The sequence below is a fragment of the Eurytemora carolleeae genome, unplaced genomic scaffold, assembly GCF_000591075.1.
Source record: "Eurytemora carolleeae unplaced genomic scaffold, Eaff_2.0 scaffold136, whole genome shotgun sequence".
Taxonomy (NCBI): Eukaryota; Metazoa; Arthropoda; class Copepoda; order Calanoida; family Temoridae; genus Eurytemora; species Eurytemora carolleeae.
Genome location: NW_019396066.1, coordinates 151680 through 171151, shown reverse-complemented (window position 1 = coordinate 171151; position 19472 = coordinate 151680). Strand labels below are relative to the sequence as shown.

The window sequence follows — 19472 nt, the reverse complement described above, 5'->3', positions numbered from 1 at the left end:
AACAAATAATTCACTCAGGCATTAAAAAACTGTGGCTAGGAACCAACAAACACATATATAAATATCAATCATACTATAATCAAAACGATAAGCATAAGTATATATAAAAATAGTTACCACAGTGATCCCAGAATTCTGGACACGGTTAAAACTTGCAAGACGAATAAACATATACTGATATAAATTATTCACTACTCCGCGAGAAATCTTGCGCCTGCGTAGTCAGTCTGTAAACAGTTCCTAAAACTAGTTCTTTCACAATACATTCCGTACAGATCTTCAGGGAGAACTCAGAAATACACAGGGGTGACAAGCAGACTTTATACACGCAGCATGGCTCGCGTAACAATCACAAATACAAGGATTTCACAAAAACTACCTTGTTTTGTAAATTGCCGCTGCATGTTTGATTTGTGATTCTCTAAAATAATATAAATTTTTTCTATCTTTATATTATACAAAACTGCAATAGTATCTTCACAATTTAAGGAATTTGTGAAATTTAGAAAAACAAAATACAATTCTCAATTAAAATTCACTTTTTAATAAAAAATGTTAATGTATCATTCATCATGTTGAGAATTTTTTAAAAAAAGGTTCTTGGTGGAAATAAAAGCCAAATATTTTTTTATTGGAGCCAGAATGCGGGCGTGGAGACAGAATGGCGGGAGGCTTGGTGACGTCACGGAGGCTGGGAGACCAGTTTTGCGGGGCCGGGAGGTAATTCTGCAAATCTGGAGGCTCGGAGGTCATTTTTGCGGGGATCATGTCGCTTCTTCACCCCCTCCCTCCTCCAGTGTAAATATATATTATTATATTTGATATAATTTATAATTGCAATATATTTCAATCCCAAGAAAATATAGATAATTTTTTATATAGACTGTAGAAACATTTCCATCTATATTTTTCATCAATTGAAGCTTACACCATGAGTATTTTGAGGGATTGCCTGATTTTCTGCCACCCTCTCCCCTTAAGAAAATTACATAAATAATTTATTATAACGCTTGTAATATGGAAGTGTGTATATGGTAAAATAGTTTACATAGTTTTAAAGGTATCAATATTTTTATCAAAAAAAGGGGTTTTAAAGGGGGGGCACAACATTTTTTTGCACGCTGACAAAAAAAGCTTAACATTTAATCCTTTATTTCTTATAAATAAGACCATATTGACCTCTGTTAATGGCCCTATACGGTGTAAAATATTGTTAAAGCTTTCTTTATTGCACCTCAGTTTCGAAAATAAATCTTCAAGTACGCCACCATGAAGAACCAGAAAAATATTACGAATCTTAGATCCAATTCGCTGATTTAATTAGTGCATTTCATGATTATGGACTCCTCCGAGCAAAACTACTTTTTTAAATGGTATTTTTAGGGCTTTTAAGTGTGATTTTAAAAAATCGAGCCGTGTCACACAAGTCCAATTTTACCTTGCATGTACTGTACTTAATTATCTCTGTTAGTAATAATTATTATTTAAACTAGAAAAAACATTTTTGAAAATGAAAAACTCAACTTAAACTTAAATTCTATGAGATGAAAAAAAGGTCAAAGGTCCAGAAAATAGTTATGTCTTGCAAAAGTTTCTGATTTGAAAAAAAAGTAATCTATATAATAAAGCTCTTCGTTCATTTATATGATTGCTATGGCCATGGCCAAACGGCTGAATCAAATAGGCTAAATTTTACCCTTGTGGATGACTTAAGCTAAATAAATTAAAAGCTTTTTGTTTTAATTCTATTTTTGAAATTCCACGGGCAACGCCTGACACTTCAGCTCGTTTGAAATAAAAATAAAGATTACAAAACGGCGGTGCAATGAAAATTAAGTAAATTAAATTCAAACTAAAAAAATGGTCTTATATACTACCTCCAATCTCAAGCCTTCATTGGCATTTAAAAATAATTGTTTAACCTCGTTATCCCTGATAGCGCCCATCCGATTAGGATGTTAATGTGCATTCTAAACAGATCTTTCATTTGGACTTCTTGGTGGCTCTGGTCCACGTATACAATCTTCTTAATCTTCTAGTGCACTAAATGAACAGCAAACTAATTTTTTTGTTCTTCACTCTTGAGTTATCGATTTGAAAAGTGTGAAAGCTCTGAGTTCTAGGGGAGGAGGCCACTGCCCCCCCCCCTCCTGTTTACGCCTTTGATTCCATACCAAAGTTTTTTTCTGTTAAGAGTAGGATTCAAATTTCCCTCAATATTTTTTCTAGTGTAGTACAGCCCTAGAAAAATGACTTAGTCAATTAAATTCTAATTTGAGACCATTAACTATTTGCTATTTCCAGCAAACTGTTCAGAAGTTTGGCAATTTGAATATCCTGAGCCATTTTGTCCCTAAAAGGATGGAGGAGGGGGGCACGTGGATTTAATGGTCACAATTTCTCTTATTAAACATATTTTTTCAGCCTTCTTTATTAAATACTTTTTTGCCGGCATATACGTTTTGAATAAAAAGTATTAAACAAACAAATCCGTAACTTTAAAGATTGTTAAAATATAAACCAAAACGCGTATGATTTTGAATAGAAGAAACCGAATGCCTCTAACTCTGGTTAGTCAGGGGATTAACTCCGCTTTGAGACTGCTACGTCAAAAATATAATTTGCATAGCCCTAGAAAAGAAATTCGCATATTCACTATTTAGAACTAAATGCTAGCGCAGAGTTTATGGAGCATGGTATTTGAAAAAAGAAAAATTTATCAATTTTCCCTTTTGCACGCTCGTTCTAAATCATTTGATTTAGCGAAATTCTCTTCTATAAACTTGCAAATTATATCATTTCTAGGGCTTTTTTCAAAAAGCATCATAAATGATTTTTGACCAAAAAATTAATGTTTTGCAACCGAGTGAGGAAATGTGTTAAATCCATCCGAAAAAGACAAAGGGGAAAGCAATGCTTCCTAATTCTTAGTTTATTAAGTCATATTTTGACTGGAAAGCTAATATTTTCTCAAAAAAGATTGAGTAAGACATCAAATTTGCTTGTTGCTTTTGATGCTTTCAAATGTGTATTTTGATGCTATCAGATTACACTTTTGATGCTTTACTACAGGGCCAAAGCATCCAGTGTAAAAATTGAAAGGCGAAGCGGTATACTTACTAATTTTAAATCAACCTTTCGGACTATGTTCACATTTATAAAACAATATGTCTTGACAAAATATTGAAACTGAGACAGCTTTTGCAGAAAGTTTAAGCATTAAAATTTTGTGTACATATCTTTAAAGTTGTCATAAAATCTGGAATAGTAAAACGACTTTTAGAATCAAGTTGTAACTTAAAAAATTCCAATAAGCATGAGACATAGCAACTGTGCAGTGTAAACAGACCTATTTCACCAAACTAGTGATTTGACAAGTGTTTACAAATGTATTTGCTTTGTAACATCATCAAATACACTTGAGTAATGATATCATGTCGTCTTCCTATACTACTGTTTTCTATTTATCACTAAGTACAATAAAACAATGTTTAAAAGGCTTAAAAGATTAAACACAGTTTTTTTTCAGAAACAACTTGCACATATTTTTGTATTTTGGGATATCTAAATCTAAAATCACAACTGGCTGCAAGCTTGACTCTACAACAGAAAATCGTAGTTTTCATATAAAAAAAGGGCGCGAAGCGCAACAATTTGATAAACTTGCTGTGATGTTTTTAAACAAAAGTTGATGATTTTTCCAAAAGCTTGACTTAATTTCAAACCGATGATTTTGTCTTGATAATATTATTTTAAGATTTCCAATTTAGCTTGGAAGTTTTTATGTAAAATTTAACTTGCGATGAAATTTCAGATACAGCATAAATTAACATATTTTATACATCATAATAACAACCAACCCCACCACAACAACTTCAACAACCACAACAACAACCCCAGCCACCACCACAAGAACAAGATAAACTAACATTTTTACATATTTATATGAAATCACCAACACAACAACAACAACAAAGATTTCTCTACAATATAGCATTCTCAGTTCAAATATGTTCCATAGCCGGTCTCTCCCTTTAAGTTGTAAAAATTCCTTTACACAGTATGGCAAAAAATATAGTTTTTTCTAAACAAATATATTTCAGAAAAAAAGCTAAATTATGTTAACAAAGATCTTTGAAAAGAAAGAAGTTTCCTCGAAATTTCGACAATAGTCTTCATTCGTTAGTGTGTGTGAAAAACTTTAAGCTTCAAGCATTAGCAGATATGTTCAAAACGCAGAATTATTTTTGATAAGAATATGTATTATAAAAATCGTAAAAAAGTCGTATTTGAACTTTAAGTTAAGAATATTTTATTATAAATGAATCTCCTAAAAAGTCAAGTCGTTTGACTTTGAACTTTATTCTGTATCTAACCCTATCTTGTCTATATTTTGTATTATCTAAACTTGAAAAAAATAAAATAAAGCTTGAGCATGAAATAGTTAAATATCCACAGAGTTTTTGTGCTTATAGAACTCCACTGTCAAGGCATCAGAACTTGGAGACAAATCAGAACCTGCAAAAACATTTTTATTTTATTTTATTGATTTTAGATAAATTTTTGGCGAAGTGACAATGGCAGTGTCCTGTCTTATTTTTTATAATCAAAGATTTTTGTTTAGATGCAAAAGTTTACATTTTTAAAAATTTACTTCATAACAATTAAAACAATCAGGATCCATTTTTGTTCAAGGTGGATCCAGGATCTGTATCTGGATCCGCATCAAAATGAAGTGGATCCTTTAAGCACTGACATATACATTAAATAAAGCGTGGCTCAAAAATCTTTGACATGAAGACGACATTTTATCTATCTTATTTGTATTTGATGATATAAAGCAAAATTTTTATCAGTAGCTTTAAATTTAACTAAGGTAAAATTACTCTGTTAAGTTACTATAAATTGGTATTCCCAAGGTAATAATGCAAGGAAAGTTAATTGCGGTCGCGTGTACTCTGCGTACATATTGAAACCAGTTCTCTCTGGGCGGAATTTGTAAAATAGAATAGATGCATCAGTGTTCGTCTAGTATCCGAGGAAGATAAAAGCATTTCATTTTGATAATTTTGAAAATTCACATAAAAGTTTCCTATGACCAGAACATATGTCATAGATTATTTTTGTGAAAATAGATGTAATGTAAGACTGTCACATCCGTCTTGTGTTTACTTTTCCGCCCAAAGACAGTGCACTGCAGTACAAAAAATGCGTACACCTCTGTTATTCCAGAGTTTTATGAGTCCCACTGTAGTGTAAATTAAGTACCTGTAACAGAGGCCATGTGCGGCAAACTTTCTTGACGTGATACACCCCGGCTTACTGGCTTACTTAATTCTTCGACACAAAAAAAAACTTATTTATTTTTGAATATTATAAATGTGTTTCTATTATTTTGTCCATCTCCTCCCATATTAATAATATTTTCTGAGCTGAAAACTTTAGAATGGTGGATAACAAGATTAATGCTTAACCTCCTGGTTTTACTAAACCCAAGATTATTTTAAAACGCATTCGATATCCGAGAAAGAAGTTAAAAATTTAACCAATCAGCGTGTCACGTTAAGAAAAACTCTTTAAATTTTGAAAAACTGGTTTTGATTTCTGGTGTTGATGGTGTCATATTAATTGAACTAAACATCGATTGAACGAACGTAAGTTTTGGATTAATGTTCATTAAGACTAACGTTCAAAATGACATTATTCCTTACATATGTTTTTTAGCAATTTCATATTAACATGATAAAATTTATATTTGTTTAAATGCTCTAAAAGCCGGCTTGTGAACAGCTGACTTTAATTCAATCGGATATTAGTCCAATCGATATAGAAATGTATCTGTAATTGTTACCAAACGTAACTTTTATACACTAGAAATATCCAAAAAGAGGATTGAGAAAAAAATCAGAAGTGTGTACATTGGATAATCAGATTAAGCGATCGTGATTAAGGATATCTCATTCTAAAGTTTTCAGCTCTGGTGAGGTAAAACAAAAAAGATAGATAAAAATACGTTAAATGTCCCATTTTACCTGTGGAACTAACAATGTTAGGCACTGAACTTGCTTTAAATTCTTTTTTCAATCTTTCGGTTCGAATAATTATCTCTTTTGTCACATATGCCTAAAAATAAAACAAATTATAGTAATGAAGTTTTTTTAATTTGTTTAAGAAAGAATTTTTTAAATTATTTACCTCTCTCCGTATCCGATACTTGAGACTAGCGGACATGTCAGGTATCAGGAGTCTAATCATCAACTTTTAAATTATTTACCTCTCTCCGTATCCGATACTTGAGACTAGCGGACATGTCAGGTATCAGGAGTCTAATCAACAACTTTTAAATTATTTACCTCTCTCCGTATCCGATACTTGAGACTAGCGGACATGTCAGGTATCAGGAGTCTAATCAACAACTTTTAAATAAAAATTTAAATGTAGGAAAATATGCAAAACGTTTACTCAAAAAGGTAACTGTAAAGATTCAAGATTCAAGATTTTACACAAAGTTTTTACATCTTCTTCTATATAATAAAGTTCTTCGGCTCTTCGCTCATACATATATGTATATAAGAAAATAAGTGATTTGAAGTTAAATATGTGTATATATATATATATATGTGTTTCAAAATTGTATACAGCATGGAATACTGCTATTAGAATTCTTTTTAATNCCCTGTCCTAATCCTTTAATTTTGTTCCTAATTATCAATTTTTTTGTTCCTAAAAAATCTTGCCACCCCCTCACTTAAATCCTTTGTCCGCCCCTGCAAGAATGAATAATTTATATGTTGAAGGATTCGATGATTACGTAATAACTGAAATGATAAACATGTTATGTAGTGAGTAAAAATCAATGTTTTCTATTTGTGCATAATTTTGCAGATTTTTTCTGTTTTATTTTGGAAACCTGTATTTCAAACAAAAATGAATTTAAGCAAATTTAAACTACACCATTTATATAAGTATTTATATCTTTGTGTGTGAATAAATCTTTATAATATAATATATTTGTCAGTTATAGCTGGCCAAACGGCTGTACTAAAGTGGCTGACTTTATTTGAGAGAAGTCTAGGGTACCCGGGGGTAACATTGGCCAGTAAAACTAGATTTTCCCCTCAATATTTTATTTTTTTGTGAAGTGTTTTTTAAATTCCACGGGCAACGCTGGAAACTTCAGTTAGTCATCTATATAATAAAGCTCTTGGAGTTTATATATACATATTATATATATATATAAATATATAAAATATATATTTAAACATCTAAAATGCATATTTAAACTGAAAAAGTTGAAAATACTATATATATATAAGCAATAGTTGGTCAAACGGCTGGGTAACAAAGGTTAAAAAAATCAAAATTTTTCATCACTTGCAAGTGAGTTCATAAAAGTTTTGGGTATGGTTACCATAAAGAACTCTCTTTCTTTACGGGAATAAAAAATAAGAATAATGAAGGTTCTTTAAATATAGAAAGAGAATTTGCAATCTAAAAACGTTAATTTCCTAACAGTCATGATGGTAACAGCTACTACATTCTCAAACACAACAACAAACAACAGCTGAAAACATTTTTATGGTCAAACAAATTTTAAAATAGAAAACTTTTCCCCCTGAATTTTAAATTATTATCATCTACATTTTTTTAAAATCTATGATATGCGTACAATATATGAAAATCTATGATATGCGTACAATATATTAAAATCTATGTTCTATTTGCGAACAAAATTACTTGTGAATTTCGATAAAACAATCTTTGAATATACTTTTGTATTGAATCTAAAAATGTCATCGTAAATTCGGAAACTCAATTTGCTGATATAGAATAAAACCGGTAAACTTAGAAAAGTCCAGATTTTGAAAATTTTGATTTAAATAATAATTTGACAGGGTGCAGGGACAGTTGAATTTTGAACCATCAAGAATTCCTTTGCAAACATGATATGGTAGAATATCAAGCTGCGTTGATATTTAAACTCATCCCAGGGAGGTAGATTATAGTCCTGATATCTACATAGTCCAGTACTGTTCCCATCTCCATCACTAAACATGGTAGATTATAGTCCTGATATCTACATAGTCCAGTACTGTTCCCATCTCCATCACTAAACATGGTAGATTATAGTCCTGATATCTACATAGTCCAGTACTGTTCCCATCTCCGTCACTAAACATGATGTATTATAGTCCTGATATCTACATAGTCCAGTACAGTTCCCATCTCCGTCACTTAAGAGAGAGGTACATTAAAATCCGAAAGCTAATATGTTTGGCTTAAGAAGGGTAGCAGAAAAACAAGCGAAAAAATTAAGAATCAAGCTGGAACCCATGATTCTCATTTTTTAAAGTAATTTTTATTCATATTTTATAATCTTTAATCATCAATAAGAAGAACCTACCTCTGCTCAAAGTAGGAGAGTGTAAAATTCACATAATTTTTAAGCGACCCGTCCTCACTGTAATGAACTCGATACACAATCTTTTATCGATCAAAGCTATTATTTAAAAAAAAACGTTTATTTGCTTTTGATACCAGAGTCTGAATTTAATGAATTTGAGCCGCGTCTCAAATCCTCCAAAAACCAGTTTCAATTTAGTACCGGCTTAAATCTTGAAAAATTGAATACAATTTTAAGTGGAAGCAACCATATTTGAGCCGCGTCTCAAATTTAAGCCACGGCTCAAATTCTTTAATCTGGCCTTAGTGTTGTTCATTGGATTGAAAAACACATTTAAACTTAAAATTAATAAAAAACATTTGCGTTTTATTTGCAGCAGAGTGTTCTTTGTTTACTGTACAGGGTGAATAAGTAAAGATAATTACATATTTTAGGATTTTATTAACTAGATTGAATCCTGAACAAAAAATCAATGATCAAATAAAATTGTATAGTCGTCACTCGACATATTTTTACTGTATCTGTGATATAAGTCACCAATGATAATAATTAAGCAAAATTTAAACAAAAATTTTTATCATTTTGAAAATGGAGCTGACTAAATAATAAATGTAATTAAACACAGGAATCTATGTCAAAAACAATTTATTTCCTATTTATATATTTTTATGCCTTAATTTTGCAATATGCATAACATAAAATCGTTATTTCTTGGTTTTGCAAGAACATGTTTGATTAATTCCTTGGGTATGAACTCGCTTGTGAATGCTATTATAAAAGCGTTTGTTATAACTGCTATCCTTCCTAAAATAATTATCATTTAAAAAAATTATTAAGTCCCCAAAAAAGATTTTTTTAATGTGTTTACCTAAAGTTTCTAGAATATCAAACCATATTCCAATATCTCGAACCTTCTGAGCAACTGGTCTCCTAGACATGGCACAAATTTAAAGGTTGTAAAACAAAAGGGGGGAAACAATAACTAACCATCATAAATTAAACATTTTGAACAAACCATGAGACACCCTGTATGGTTAACTATGACGTAATCTGAACAAAGAACCAGTATGTTTGACTTACCATGATACAACTTGTATATCTAACCTTTTACGATTAATAATACCATGATACATCCTGTACAACTAACCATGAAACATCCTGTATAACTAACCATGAAACACTATGTATAACTAACCATGAAACACCCTGTATAATATAACTAACCATGAGACACCCTGTATAACTAACCATGAGACACCCTGTATAACAAACCAAAAACACCCCGTATAACAAACCATAAAGCACCCTGTATAACAAACCATAAAGCACCCTGTATAACAAACCATAAAACACCCTGTATAACAAACCATAGAACACCCTGTATAATTAACCATAAAACACCCTGTATAACTAACCATAAAACACCCTGTATAACTAACCATAAAACAGCCTGTATAACAAACCATAAAACACCCTGTTAATCTCACCAAATTCACTAACCTGTGTAGAATAAGCAACTTTTTCGCATCAAGTCTCATCTCCAAGATATTGTTCAGAAAAGCTAGAAAAAAAACATAATTATGTGTTAGACAGTTTTCTAAACATTTCCTTTAAATAAATCCAAACTGAATTTTTATTTTGTAGAACTATTTTCTGAGTATTGTTGCATGGAATCCGTTTCATTTAAATGAAAATCCATATCTTTGATTTAACCCGGGAAAAAGATAGGTTCAAGATTTACTTTCAAAATACAGATCCGAATCCGATATTTACCATACAAATTAAAATTTATTATTTAAATTGACATTTATAAAAAAATATTAGAATTGTAATAAAAATGAAAGTTAAATGACAACTTCGTATTTGTTCAATACGACAGATATTGTTGGACACCTTGAATGCTGAGATGTATAACAAACTGGAGCGTATCCTATTTTGACCGATGGTTTATAAGCAATGCCTAAAAGGTGGAGTTACGGGGGGGACTAGGAAACCCTACATCTCTGTATCTACAATACTTATAGAAAAGCTGAGGGATTATCTAAGACACCCTGTATTTACCTAGTAATGGAGCTAGAGGGAAAGCACAGACGAATATGGTTATAAAACCGTACTGTATAACCATCTCAAGATACTCATAAAACAATCCCTGAAAATAAACAATTGATTTTCATATTTTTCTACTCATCTTTAAATTCACTGCTTTTACTAGAACCAAAAAAATACTTATAATTTCTATTATTTTTATCATTATTTATAATATCTATTTTTTTCAAATTACTAACTCTATCGCTCTCACAAAACATTTCATATTTAAAAAATCTAGAATTTTTGAGAGTTTATGAATGGCATAAACTCTTTAAAAGGACATATATTTTTTGGGACACCCCATAGGCGTACAATTCCTCTACACTTGTAGGATTCCCATTCTTCCCATGCGCAAAAACCTTCTTGTTCAAATAAAGAAGACTTTTTAGTTTCTTGTCTTCTAGTTCTATGTACTCCATGTACCTGATGCCCCCACTCCACGAGCTTAAAATCTCTAACGTACTGCGGAGTGTTTTCTTCCTTCTGTTTATCCTTCCCTCCCAGACAAGAGAGTGTACCATGCCTGTACAGTTTGTAGAATGTACAATATAAAAAGTATAAAAAAGTACTAAAATTACAAAAAAAATATTGATAATTTTCTAAATTTCAATAAGGGACAATGTCAAAAATATGCAAAGTTTCTTCTGTAATCAAAATCGGGGATTCAAACCGTAAAAAAAGTTATGATCAGTCACCATTTTCTGTTGAAAAATTAGCCAAAAGTCGAAAAAATGAATTTGTAAAAAAAGCTAGGATCTAAAGAACTGTTAGAAAGGCTGAAAAAATAGATTTGACGGACTGGGAAATGAAAACCGTCAACCTTTGATCAAAAGTTGTAAAGATTTAAAATGAAATTAGTTACATTATGTTTTAAGTTTTGAAATCAAAGTTTCTATGTATGATTTTAAACCCAAAACATTCATTTATCCTTTCTTGACAAATTAATTTATGGAACCTGTCATCATTAACCAATTTTTAACCCTTCATTTTGAACTAAATTTTTAAAAATTGTATCTTTAAATTTTAGAAAGATAAAGACAATAAGTTCGCCAGAAAGAAAGCGTCAGAAAATTTTTATCATGATTACTTGAACCTTTTCTTTACATTAACTAGATCTCTTAGTTTAGCAAGATTTACTTTTTAGATTTTTTTTTAGCAATTTCATCAAATATTTTAATTTTAAAGGGACTGGAGAGTGGAAGTGTAATACTAAGTTACCCCCCCCCATCTTCAGAGTGGCATGTTATATTCACAATGGTACCCTTTAAACCTTTGTCTAATCCTTGGTCGGAGCAAAGATACACGAGATATATTTGTATAATTGAACAAATTTTTTTTTCAATTGTCGGTTCTCTTTACAAGTGACTTGACAATTCATGCTTCTTTTTAGATCGAAAAACGCATAAATTAAAACTTCCATATTGTTACTAAGATGGGGGTTCAAAGATAATATTGGGAATTGTATATGCCACTCTTAAAATGAAGGGTTTAACTTAAAATTGTGTTTAACAATGTCTATCTGTATATATATTATATAAAGTTGTAATCTCTGTTTGTCTGTTTGTTTGTCCGATCATAATTCAGGAAACCCTTAACGGATTGGCCTCAAGTTTTGATTGGAGAACTCGGAAGAACCACGAGAATGTTCTTAGCTTTTATGATTCTAAGTTAAATGTCGGTGGATTTTTTTAGGAAAAAAGCTAAAATCTTAATTTAATATATCAAGCGCGGTTAAACGGCGGGAGTATATATATGAGTAACCTGGGCAAGGCTGGGCTCCCAAGCTAGTATATATATAAAGTTGTAATCTCTGTTTCTCTGTCTGTCTGTCTGTTTTTTGTCCGATCATGAACCCCGGACAGATTTGCATCAAATTTTGATTGGGGAACTCGGGAGACCCACGGGAATTTTGTTAGCTTGGTTATGAGATTCAAAGTTGAGTAAGTCGACTTTTATCGGGATAGCTAATTTACGACCGAGAAGGGGTAAAAGGCGGTCCTGTAATTATGAGTAACCTGGGTTCCCAAGCTAGTTAAGTAAACAAAACCTTAATTTAATTAGATTGAAGAGTCTCCAGAGCAGAGGCATATAGTACTCTAGGATAGACATGAAGAACTGCTTTCCAAAGAAAATGATTCCTAACTGAATACATAGTTCCATGAAACAGCCACCAGGGGAACACTCTTCCTGCCTTAACAGACAGAACAAAATTTTATTTACTTAAATGAAGAACAAAATAAATGTTAGAAAACAAAAAAACAAAAAAATCTGTTTATCGAATTAAACTTTTATTCGGCTCAGTTTCATTTGCCATAACACTTTTGCAATAAATACTTTTGCCATAATTACATTTGCCATAATACATTTGCCATAAGTAACGCTTGCCATAAATTACACTTGCCATAAGTTACAATTGCCATAATGGTTACACTTGCCATAATTAAACTTGCTATAATTACACTTGCCATAATTAAAATTTGGTTAGAATTAACAAACATATAGATATATATTTTTTAATTAAAAATTAAATACAAAATACAATCTAATTTAGAGACAGTTCGAATTTGGGTTCGAATTCTAACTTAGCACATTTTAGCCGAACATTTCCAATATTTAACTTCCGTAGACAAGGCATTGTCTACATAGGTGTAGTTGTTGTTGTCTGGAACCATTGGTTTACCCTTACTTGTGGTCTCAACGGTCCTCCATTGTGAGAAATCAACTAGTCTGCTAAAAACAATGAGAAAACTAAAGGTTGGGAATTTTCATGGTAAAATTTCCCGCATTCACAATAAAAAAAGAGAGATTTATATCTTTTTAAAAATTAGAAAATTATGACAAAAGTAATTATGGCAAGTGTAACTTATGGCAAGTGTGACTTATGGCAAGCGTAACTTATGGCAAGTGATACTTATGGCAAAGATATTATGGAAAGTGTAATTATGGCAAAGATATTATGGCAAATGAAACTGAGCCTTTTATTCACCTATATCCAAAAAAGCGTATGTAAGCTCCAGGTCTGCCAATATATTGACCTAAAACATATTGTATTATTATTAACGAGTCACTCAATTAAAGTTTTAGTAAAGTCATTCAAAACATTAGTTTTTAAAACTTCTCAAGGTTTACTAAACTAAATAAAATAAAATTTACCTTTGATGAATGCTATGTAGAATATTGAAAAGTAGTAATTAACAAATTGGAAAAGATAAATTTTTAACGTCAGGGAATCATCAAACTCAGTCTGTGTTCTCCTGTGACCATTGTGTTTATATTTCATTTGTTTATTTTCTGACATTTTTGTGGGTAACCCTGTATCATATTTTAATCTCCCTGTCTGAAATGTATGCAAATTAAAAATTCAAAGTATAAAATGTTTTGATGGGATATTCTAATTTGTTTGATCAAGTTTCAAAGGAAAAAATAATTATTTCTTTAACGCAATTGCCAAACAAATTTCAATATCTTTTTAAAGGCAAATATGCATAGGTATAGTGTCCTACAAAACGCGTTTAGAAATCTAGAAATAAATAAATTAGAAATTAGAAATATAATTTATTGTCCCTTGCCTTTCTTGTTGTTGGTTTCTAACTTAATTTTTGTTTTGTTTTTTAATCATTAATATTCAATATTATTATTAGAGAAAATAATCACTGATATCAAGAATTAAATAAGCAAATCTAAAAATAAAATTTAAAAAAAGTTTTTGTAAATGGAATAACATAAATCCAACGATTCCTGAGTTCTTTTTCTGTCAACCAGAAGGCAATCTGTTCGTAGAACCAATTAAAGAGGAGAATAAGAACAAGATTAATCCCGGCTCCTAGAATGTGTAAATATATTTATTTTTGCAAAAATTCTGATTCAAGAAGTTATTGAAATGCATCAGAATTGAATCGAAAACCAATAAAAGAAGACATGCAAAGAAAACTGACAACACAATATTTTAAAAATCTAATTTGTTTGAGAAAAATGATATAAAAATAAATTATTTACCAGTCATAGATATAAATAGAGACCAGTTTCCTCTGATTGTACTGTCATGTACAGCGGCTAACGCCACCACCATACTCATCCTACAACACCATACATTATACACTGTAAAATAACCAAAAATCAGTGGAATGATTGTCGTCTTCCTTCCTTCTTAAAGATTTAATTTTTTAAACTGATTTATTTCTAAAAATGTACCAGTGCATTTTACAACCACAGGTTAAATTTTTTTTTTTTAAATGCATGTAAAAGAAATTGTATCCTTAATTACAAGTAGATTTTTCTTTGAAGGTTTGTTTAATCAAATTGACACAGGAATATCCATGCTTTTAGCTGTGAAAATTAATCTTTCTTAATTTGTGGTTACTCTATAGGATTCAGAAGTGAATAGCGGATATCTGCTACATAAAAGATGATGAAGGAAATTGCCATTACTAAATATTTTCAATAAAGGTTTAAAGGGTATCCATTTGAATCGGGCAAGCTCCGTTTTAGTCCCTTTAAAATGAAAAAATAGACGACAATTGTACCAAAGTTTATTTTCTTTATAGTATAAGGAAAGATTAATATTCCTTTCTGGAACTCACGCTGAATCTGATTGGATTAGTTTTGTAAAATATAAAGAGCAATGTTTTGTTAAAAAAATAATATTGGACAAATATAAGCAACAAAATATAGATATATTTGTTACGATAAACTTAAATATATCGACATATTTTGAAGAAAAAACTGAGGTCATAAAACAAATTATTGGTGGGGAGGGGGTAGGTTAAAGAATTATTGATTGATTGTCTGTGATACCTGTACAAAATAACAGCTATGACAGCTGCGACAGCTAGAAAGATGAGAAGATAGACAGATGTCCAGGATATGAGAATTCCTGGCAGTTTCATCTAAAACAGCTTCATGATGCAGAACTTTTTAGAAAGAGTAATTTTATTCTTTAACATTAATTAATTAACCAATTAAGTTGCTAATTAAATAAAAACAATGCGACAAAGCAGGAAAATTGTTCGGGTAACACTTATAAAATGAATTTAATCTCTTCCTGCGATGATTTAGCGGGAAAATGTTGAAGAAAGAATAAGAACGGAACATGGGAGAAAACTAGTAAGGGAAATGAGGAAAAAAATGCGAATAGAACAAAATGAGCAACGGGCAGAAATCACAAAGAAAAGGGGAAGATAATAAAGACGTCAATGAGGAAGGAAAATAGGATTATAATGTGAAAAAAAAGAAAAAAAAGCGATAATGTAAATGGACAGGAAAAAATCATTGCTGTGATTCCAACCATTTTGGTGTAAAAAGTTAAAACGGATACCAGATATTTCTAGAAATTTTACTAATACTATCTTTAGAAAAAAATTCGACATTTTATTTTTTTTACACATTTTTATATTTGCCTAAACTACGATTGACTAAGGAGAGATCATCAATCTCAACATTTTTATGACGTTTGATATTTGTGTTTTCAAATTTTTATCTATACGATGAAGACGTCTCTTCTCTTTAAGCTTTTACAAATTACAAGTTTACACGTTTATCTGTATCCAAACTGTTTAAAAGCTTGGTAAAAATATTAAAATCGAAAGTCGTCTTCAATGTTTTGATATAAACGACGACGACTGTAGAAGATTTCAATCTTAGGATTCGCATATTTTTATAAATCCAAAAAATCCTGAGCATTGGTAAAACTCAAGCCTTAAAAATGTTTTGAATAACAAAAGTCTTCAAGAAGAAACTACATCGCTGACAATTACCTTCCAGAATGGAGGTTTAGGTTCACTGGTCTGTGTGATGAAGTTTACAGTCTTATCCTTCACATTTCTGTAATAAAATAATATATTTCATATATAATATATATCCTAGCTGGAGTTTGTTTAGCCTGTTACCCCGGGTACCCATGGGTTTCCTAAAAAAAATGTCATCCCATTATGCGGTCTGGCCGTTTAATATAGTTCCAGCATCTATATACATGTCTGCTAAACTTTAATATTGCAAACTTTGTTTATTCTCGTTTAAATTTTATTGTTACATTCATTTCACTATTCTTTATCTACATTAAATTGTAAAATTTATTATATTCTTTAAATAATTTCCTTACATTTATATAAATATTATATTTGGTATGATTTATACATTCTTTGATAAACTTCTTTTTCTTTAGAAAAAACGCGTCTAAGATAACAAGCAAAGGATGATCAAATATAGAAAAAAAATGTTAGACAAAAGACTTAAAAAAAAGAAAAAAATTGCTGTATTAGATATTGTTCAGTATTACATTACATTAATTTATTCCTTTTTCTTATCAGGAATATGTTTAGTCAGAGAATATTAGGGATTGAGCAAACTTTCTTACTTTTTACTACCCTGAGCTTGATATTCTGGTCTAGGATGTATACCTGAGCTTGATATTCCATGGTCTAGAATATATACCTGAGGTTGATATTCTTGTCTAGGATATATACCTGGCCTTGATATTCTGGTCTAGGATATAAACCTAGCTTGTTATTCTGGTCTAGGATATATACCTGAGCTTGATATTCTGGTCTAGGATATATACATACCTGAGCTTGATATTTTGGTCTAGAATATATAACTCAGATTGATATTCTGGTCAAGGATATATACCTAAGCTTTATATTCTGGTCTAGAATATATAACTTAGATTGATATTCTGGTCTAGGATATATACCTGAGCTTGATATTCTGGTCTAGAATATATAACTCAGATTGATATTCTGGTCTAGGATATATACCTAAGCTTTATATTCTGGTCTAGAATATATAACTTAGATTGATATTCTGGTCTAGGATATATACCTGAGCTTGATATTCTGGTCTAGAATATATAACTCAGATTGATATTCTGGTCTAGGATATATACCTGAGCTTGACTAGATATTCTGGTCTAGGATGTTCTTCTTCAGGATCGTATCCAAAAACGTCCCATCTGAAAAAATGTAATCAAAATTAAAATTAGAAGAATTAAATGTTTTTGGGGTTTGTTTAGCTTTCTATAGGGTAATATTGTTATATGTATTTAATAATTTCATTTTGGTATATTTTATAAAAATTGTTGGCATTATCTGCTTTAGAAAGCCCTCATATTTTTTTTTGCTTGATCAACAATTAAGCATAAGAGGGAGAGATTGATAGGGGGTTTATTTAGTTAATATAAACAGGCAATTAATTAGATCTATTTATCAGATCTCAGGTTTTTAAGTGACCCCCCATTTAAAAAAAGGGGCATGCCTTATTCTAAACAGTACAATTCTCAACAAATTTTTGAAAGTGAAATCATGGATATCTCATTCATTCTTGATGAGATAAAGGTGCCGTCGTAAATCATAAATGCAACTTTGTGAAAAGGGGGTCATTTTAAATTACGTCCACAGTACCTTTAAGCTTTGTTCATTTTTAGACAAATGATATGGATAATGATAGTTTTTACAAAAGATTTTTTTAACTTTATCAATTTATTTATTTTTTAATTTTTTTTTTTTATGAAAGATTCTATAATTAGTTACCTGTGGGATATTTCCGCTGAATATCGCTTCCAGCATTCTTTTCAAACACAAATTTTTTTCGGCATTAAAGAGGGGATTTTAATAGGATTTGGAACAATATTTCCGAAATTAAATTCTTTTTCCATTGTTTCTACAAAAAGATTTCCAAGTCGTTTGTAATGAGCTGATTTTAATAAAATAAATTGAACATTTTCATATTTATTTCAGATATAACCAACATTGCATTGGCAAGTGTAACTTACTAGTTAATAAAAACAAGAAAATCGACTTTGATGTTATCTTAGTCGATTTTTTATTCAGAATGAACGGAGACAAATTTAGTTAGATCGTGTATGTAATATTCTAAAGTTTTTAGAAACTTTAATTTCTTTTTCTAGTCTGGACTCTGCCCCATAAATCATATTTTGCACTGAAGGATCTATTCTCCTGCTGCTAGGGAATCCATTAAGGGTGTATAACGGCTAGTCATTGAAATGAGATTTGCCACATTAACTCTTCTCTTCCAAAAAAAACTACAACTTTTCTAATCCTAATACCTTTGCAACCCAATCCCGGAGACTTAAGATATTTCATGAACTGTGAATTCTGTTTCAAATATCAAATCTTTACATATTCAGGGTGAAAAGATATAGGGATTAGCAAATTTGAGTTTGTGTAAATAAACTGAACTCCTTTGAGAGAATTTTTTGGATTTAAATATTTAAAATTCAGAGATGAATTCTTGAAATAAATCCTGAATTATTCCTGAAAACATTCCACAAACATTTTTAATATACTCTGATCCATGTATAGCACTGTGTACTATTCTGCACATTTTTGAAGGAATTTCAAATTTGAATATCACTTTCTGAAACAGTCCTTGATTAGGTCGAGTTCTTTATAAATATTGAACTGGTAAATTTTTCTAGTTAAAATCTGAATGGAACAGAGTTCAGCCGTTTATTTGATTTTAACATTATTTTGAAAGTTTCCATTTTCTTTTCTTTTAATTTCGTCACAATCACTATTAGTTTCGTTATTATTTTCAACAAAAAAACTTAGATTAATTGATTGATTGTGTTTATCCCTAGAAAGAATACGGCCCAAAGAGACATGAAGACTGCAAAGAATACTGTTGTACCATTGTCAAACAAATACTTGGCCTAAATCAACAATATTCCTAACATTGGCTTAGATTAATTGATTGATTGATTGATTGTGTTTATCCCTAGAAAGAATACGGCCCAAAGAGACATGAAGACTGCAAAGAATACTGTTGTACCATTGTCAAACAAATACTTGGCCTAGATCAACAATATTCCTACTTTTATTACTTGTTAAAGTATGCGTCAATTATTAGTTCTTTGATAAAAATATGTAAAAGGCAGGGTTACCCACAAATAATATTTCATTAAAACGACTAAAACTTTAAAAATAACTTTTGCATAATTTCTTAAGGCTTTTTAATAAATATTGAC

General features: G+C 30.5%; 1 protein-coding gene across 7 annotated transcripts in view; it reads right to left on the bottom strand.

Annotated features, from left to right (window-relative positions):
* Positions 1-4085: 4085 nt before the first annotated feature.
* Positions 4086-19472, bottom strand: part of LOC111710135 (anoctamin-4) — a 32584-nt gene continuing 17197 nt past the window's right edge. For 3 of the 7 annotated variants that reach the window (XM_023484191.1, XM_023484174.1, XM_023484198.1), the window contains 22 exons: positions 19082-19157; positions 18016-18052; positions 17373-17438; positions 16246-16312; positions 15287-15378; positions 14489-14568; positions 14231-14315; positions 13646-13746; positions 13479-13527; positions 12540-12683; positions 10916-11015; positions 10466-10553; positions 9905-9965; positions 9273-9334; positions 9147-9208; positions 8405-8484; positions 7934-8048; positions 7509-7564; positions 6354-6405; positions 6033-6123; positions 5269-5337; positions 4381-4518 (listed from right to left, as the gene is read on the bottom strand). In XM_023484191.1, the coding sequence (XP_023339959.1) occupies positions 4445-4518; positions 5269-5337; positions 6033-6123; positions 6354-6405; positions 7509-7564; positions 7934-8048; positions 8405-8484; positions 9147-9208; positions 9273-9334; positions 9905-9965; positions 10466-10553; positions 10916-11015; positions 12540-12683; positions 13479-13527; positions 13646-13746; positions 14231-14315; positions 14489-14568; positions 15287-15378; positions 16246-16312; positions 17373-17438; positions 18016-18052; positions 19082-19157 (1707 nt within the window). In that variant the 3' untranslated portion in view covers positions 4381-4444. Of the gene's footprint in view, positions 4519-5268; positions 5338-6032; positions 6124-6353; positions 6406-7505; positions 7565-7933; positions 8111-8404; positions 8485-9146; positions 9209-9272; positions 9335-9904; positions 9966-10465; positions 10554-10915; positions 11016-12539; positions 12684-13478; positions 13528-13645; positions 13747-14230; positions 14316-14488; positions 14569-15286; positions 15379-16245; positions 16313-17372; positions 17439-18015; positions 18053-19081; positions 19158-19222; positions 19299-19472 lie in introns of those variants that run through there. The other 4 variants (XM_023484222.1, XM_023484182.1, XM_023484206.1 and 1 more) reach the window with 3 other exon arrangements.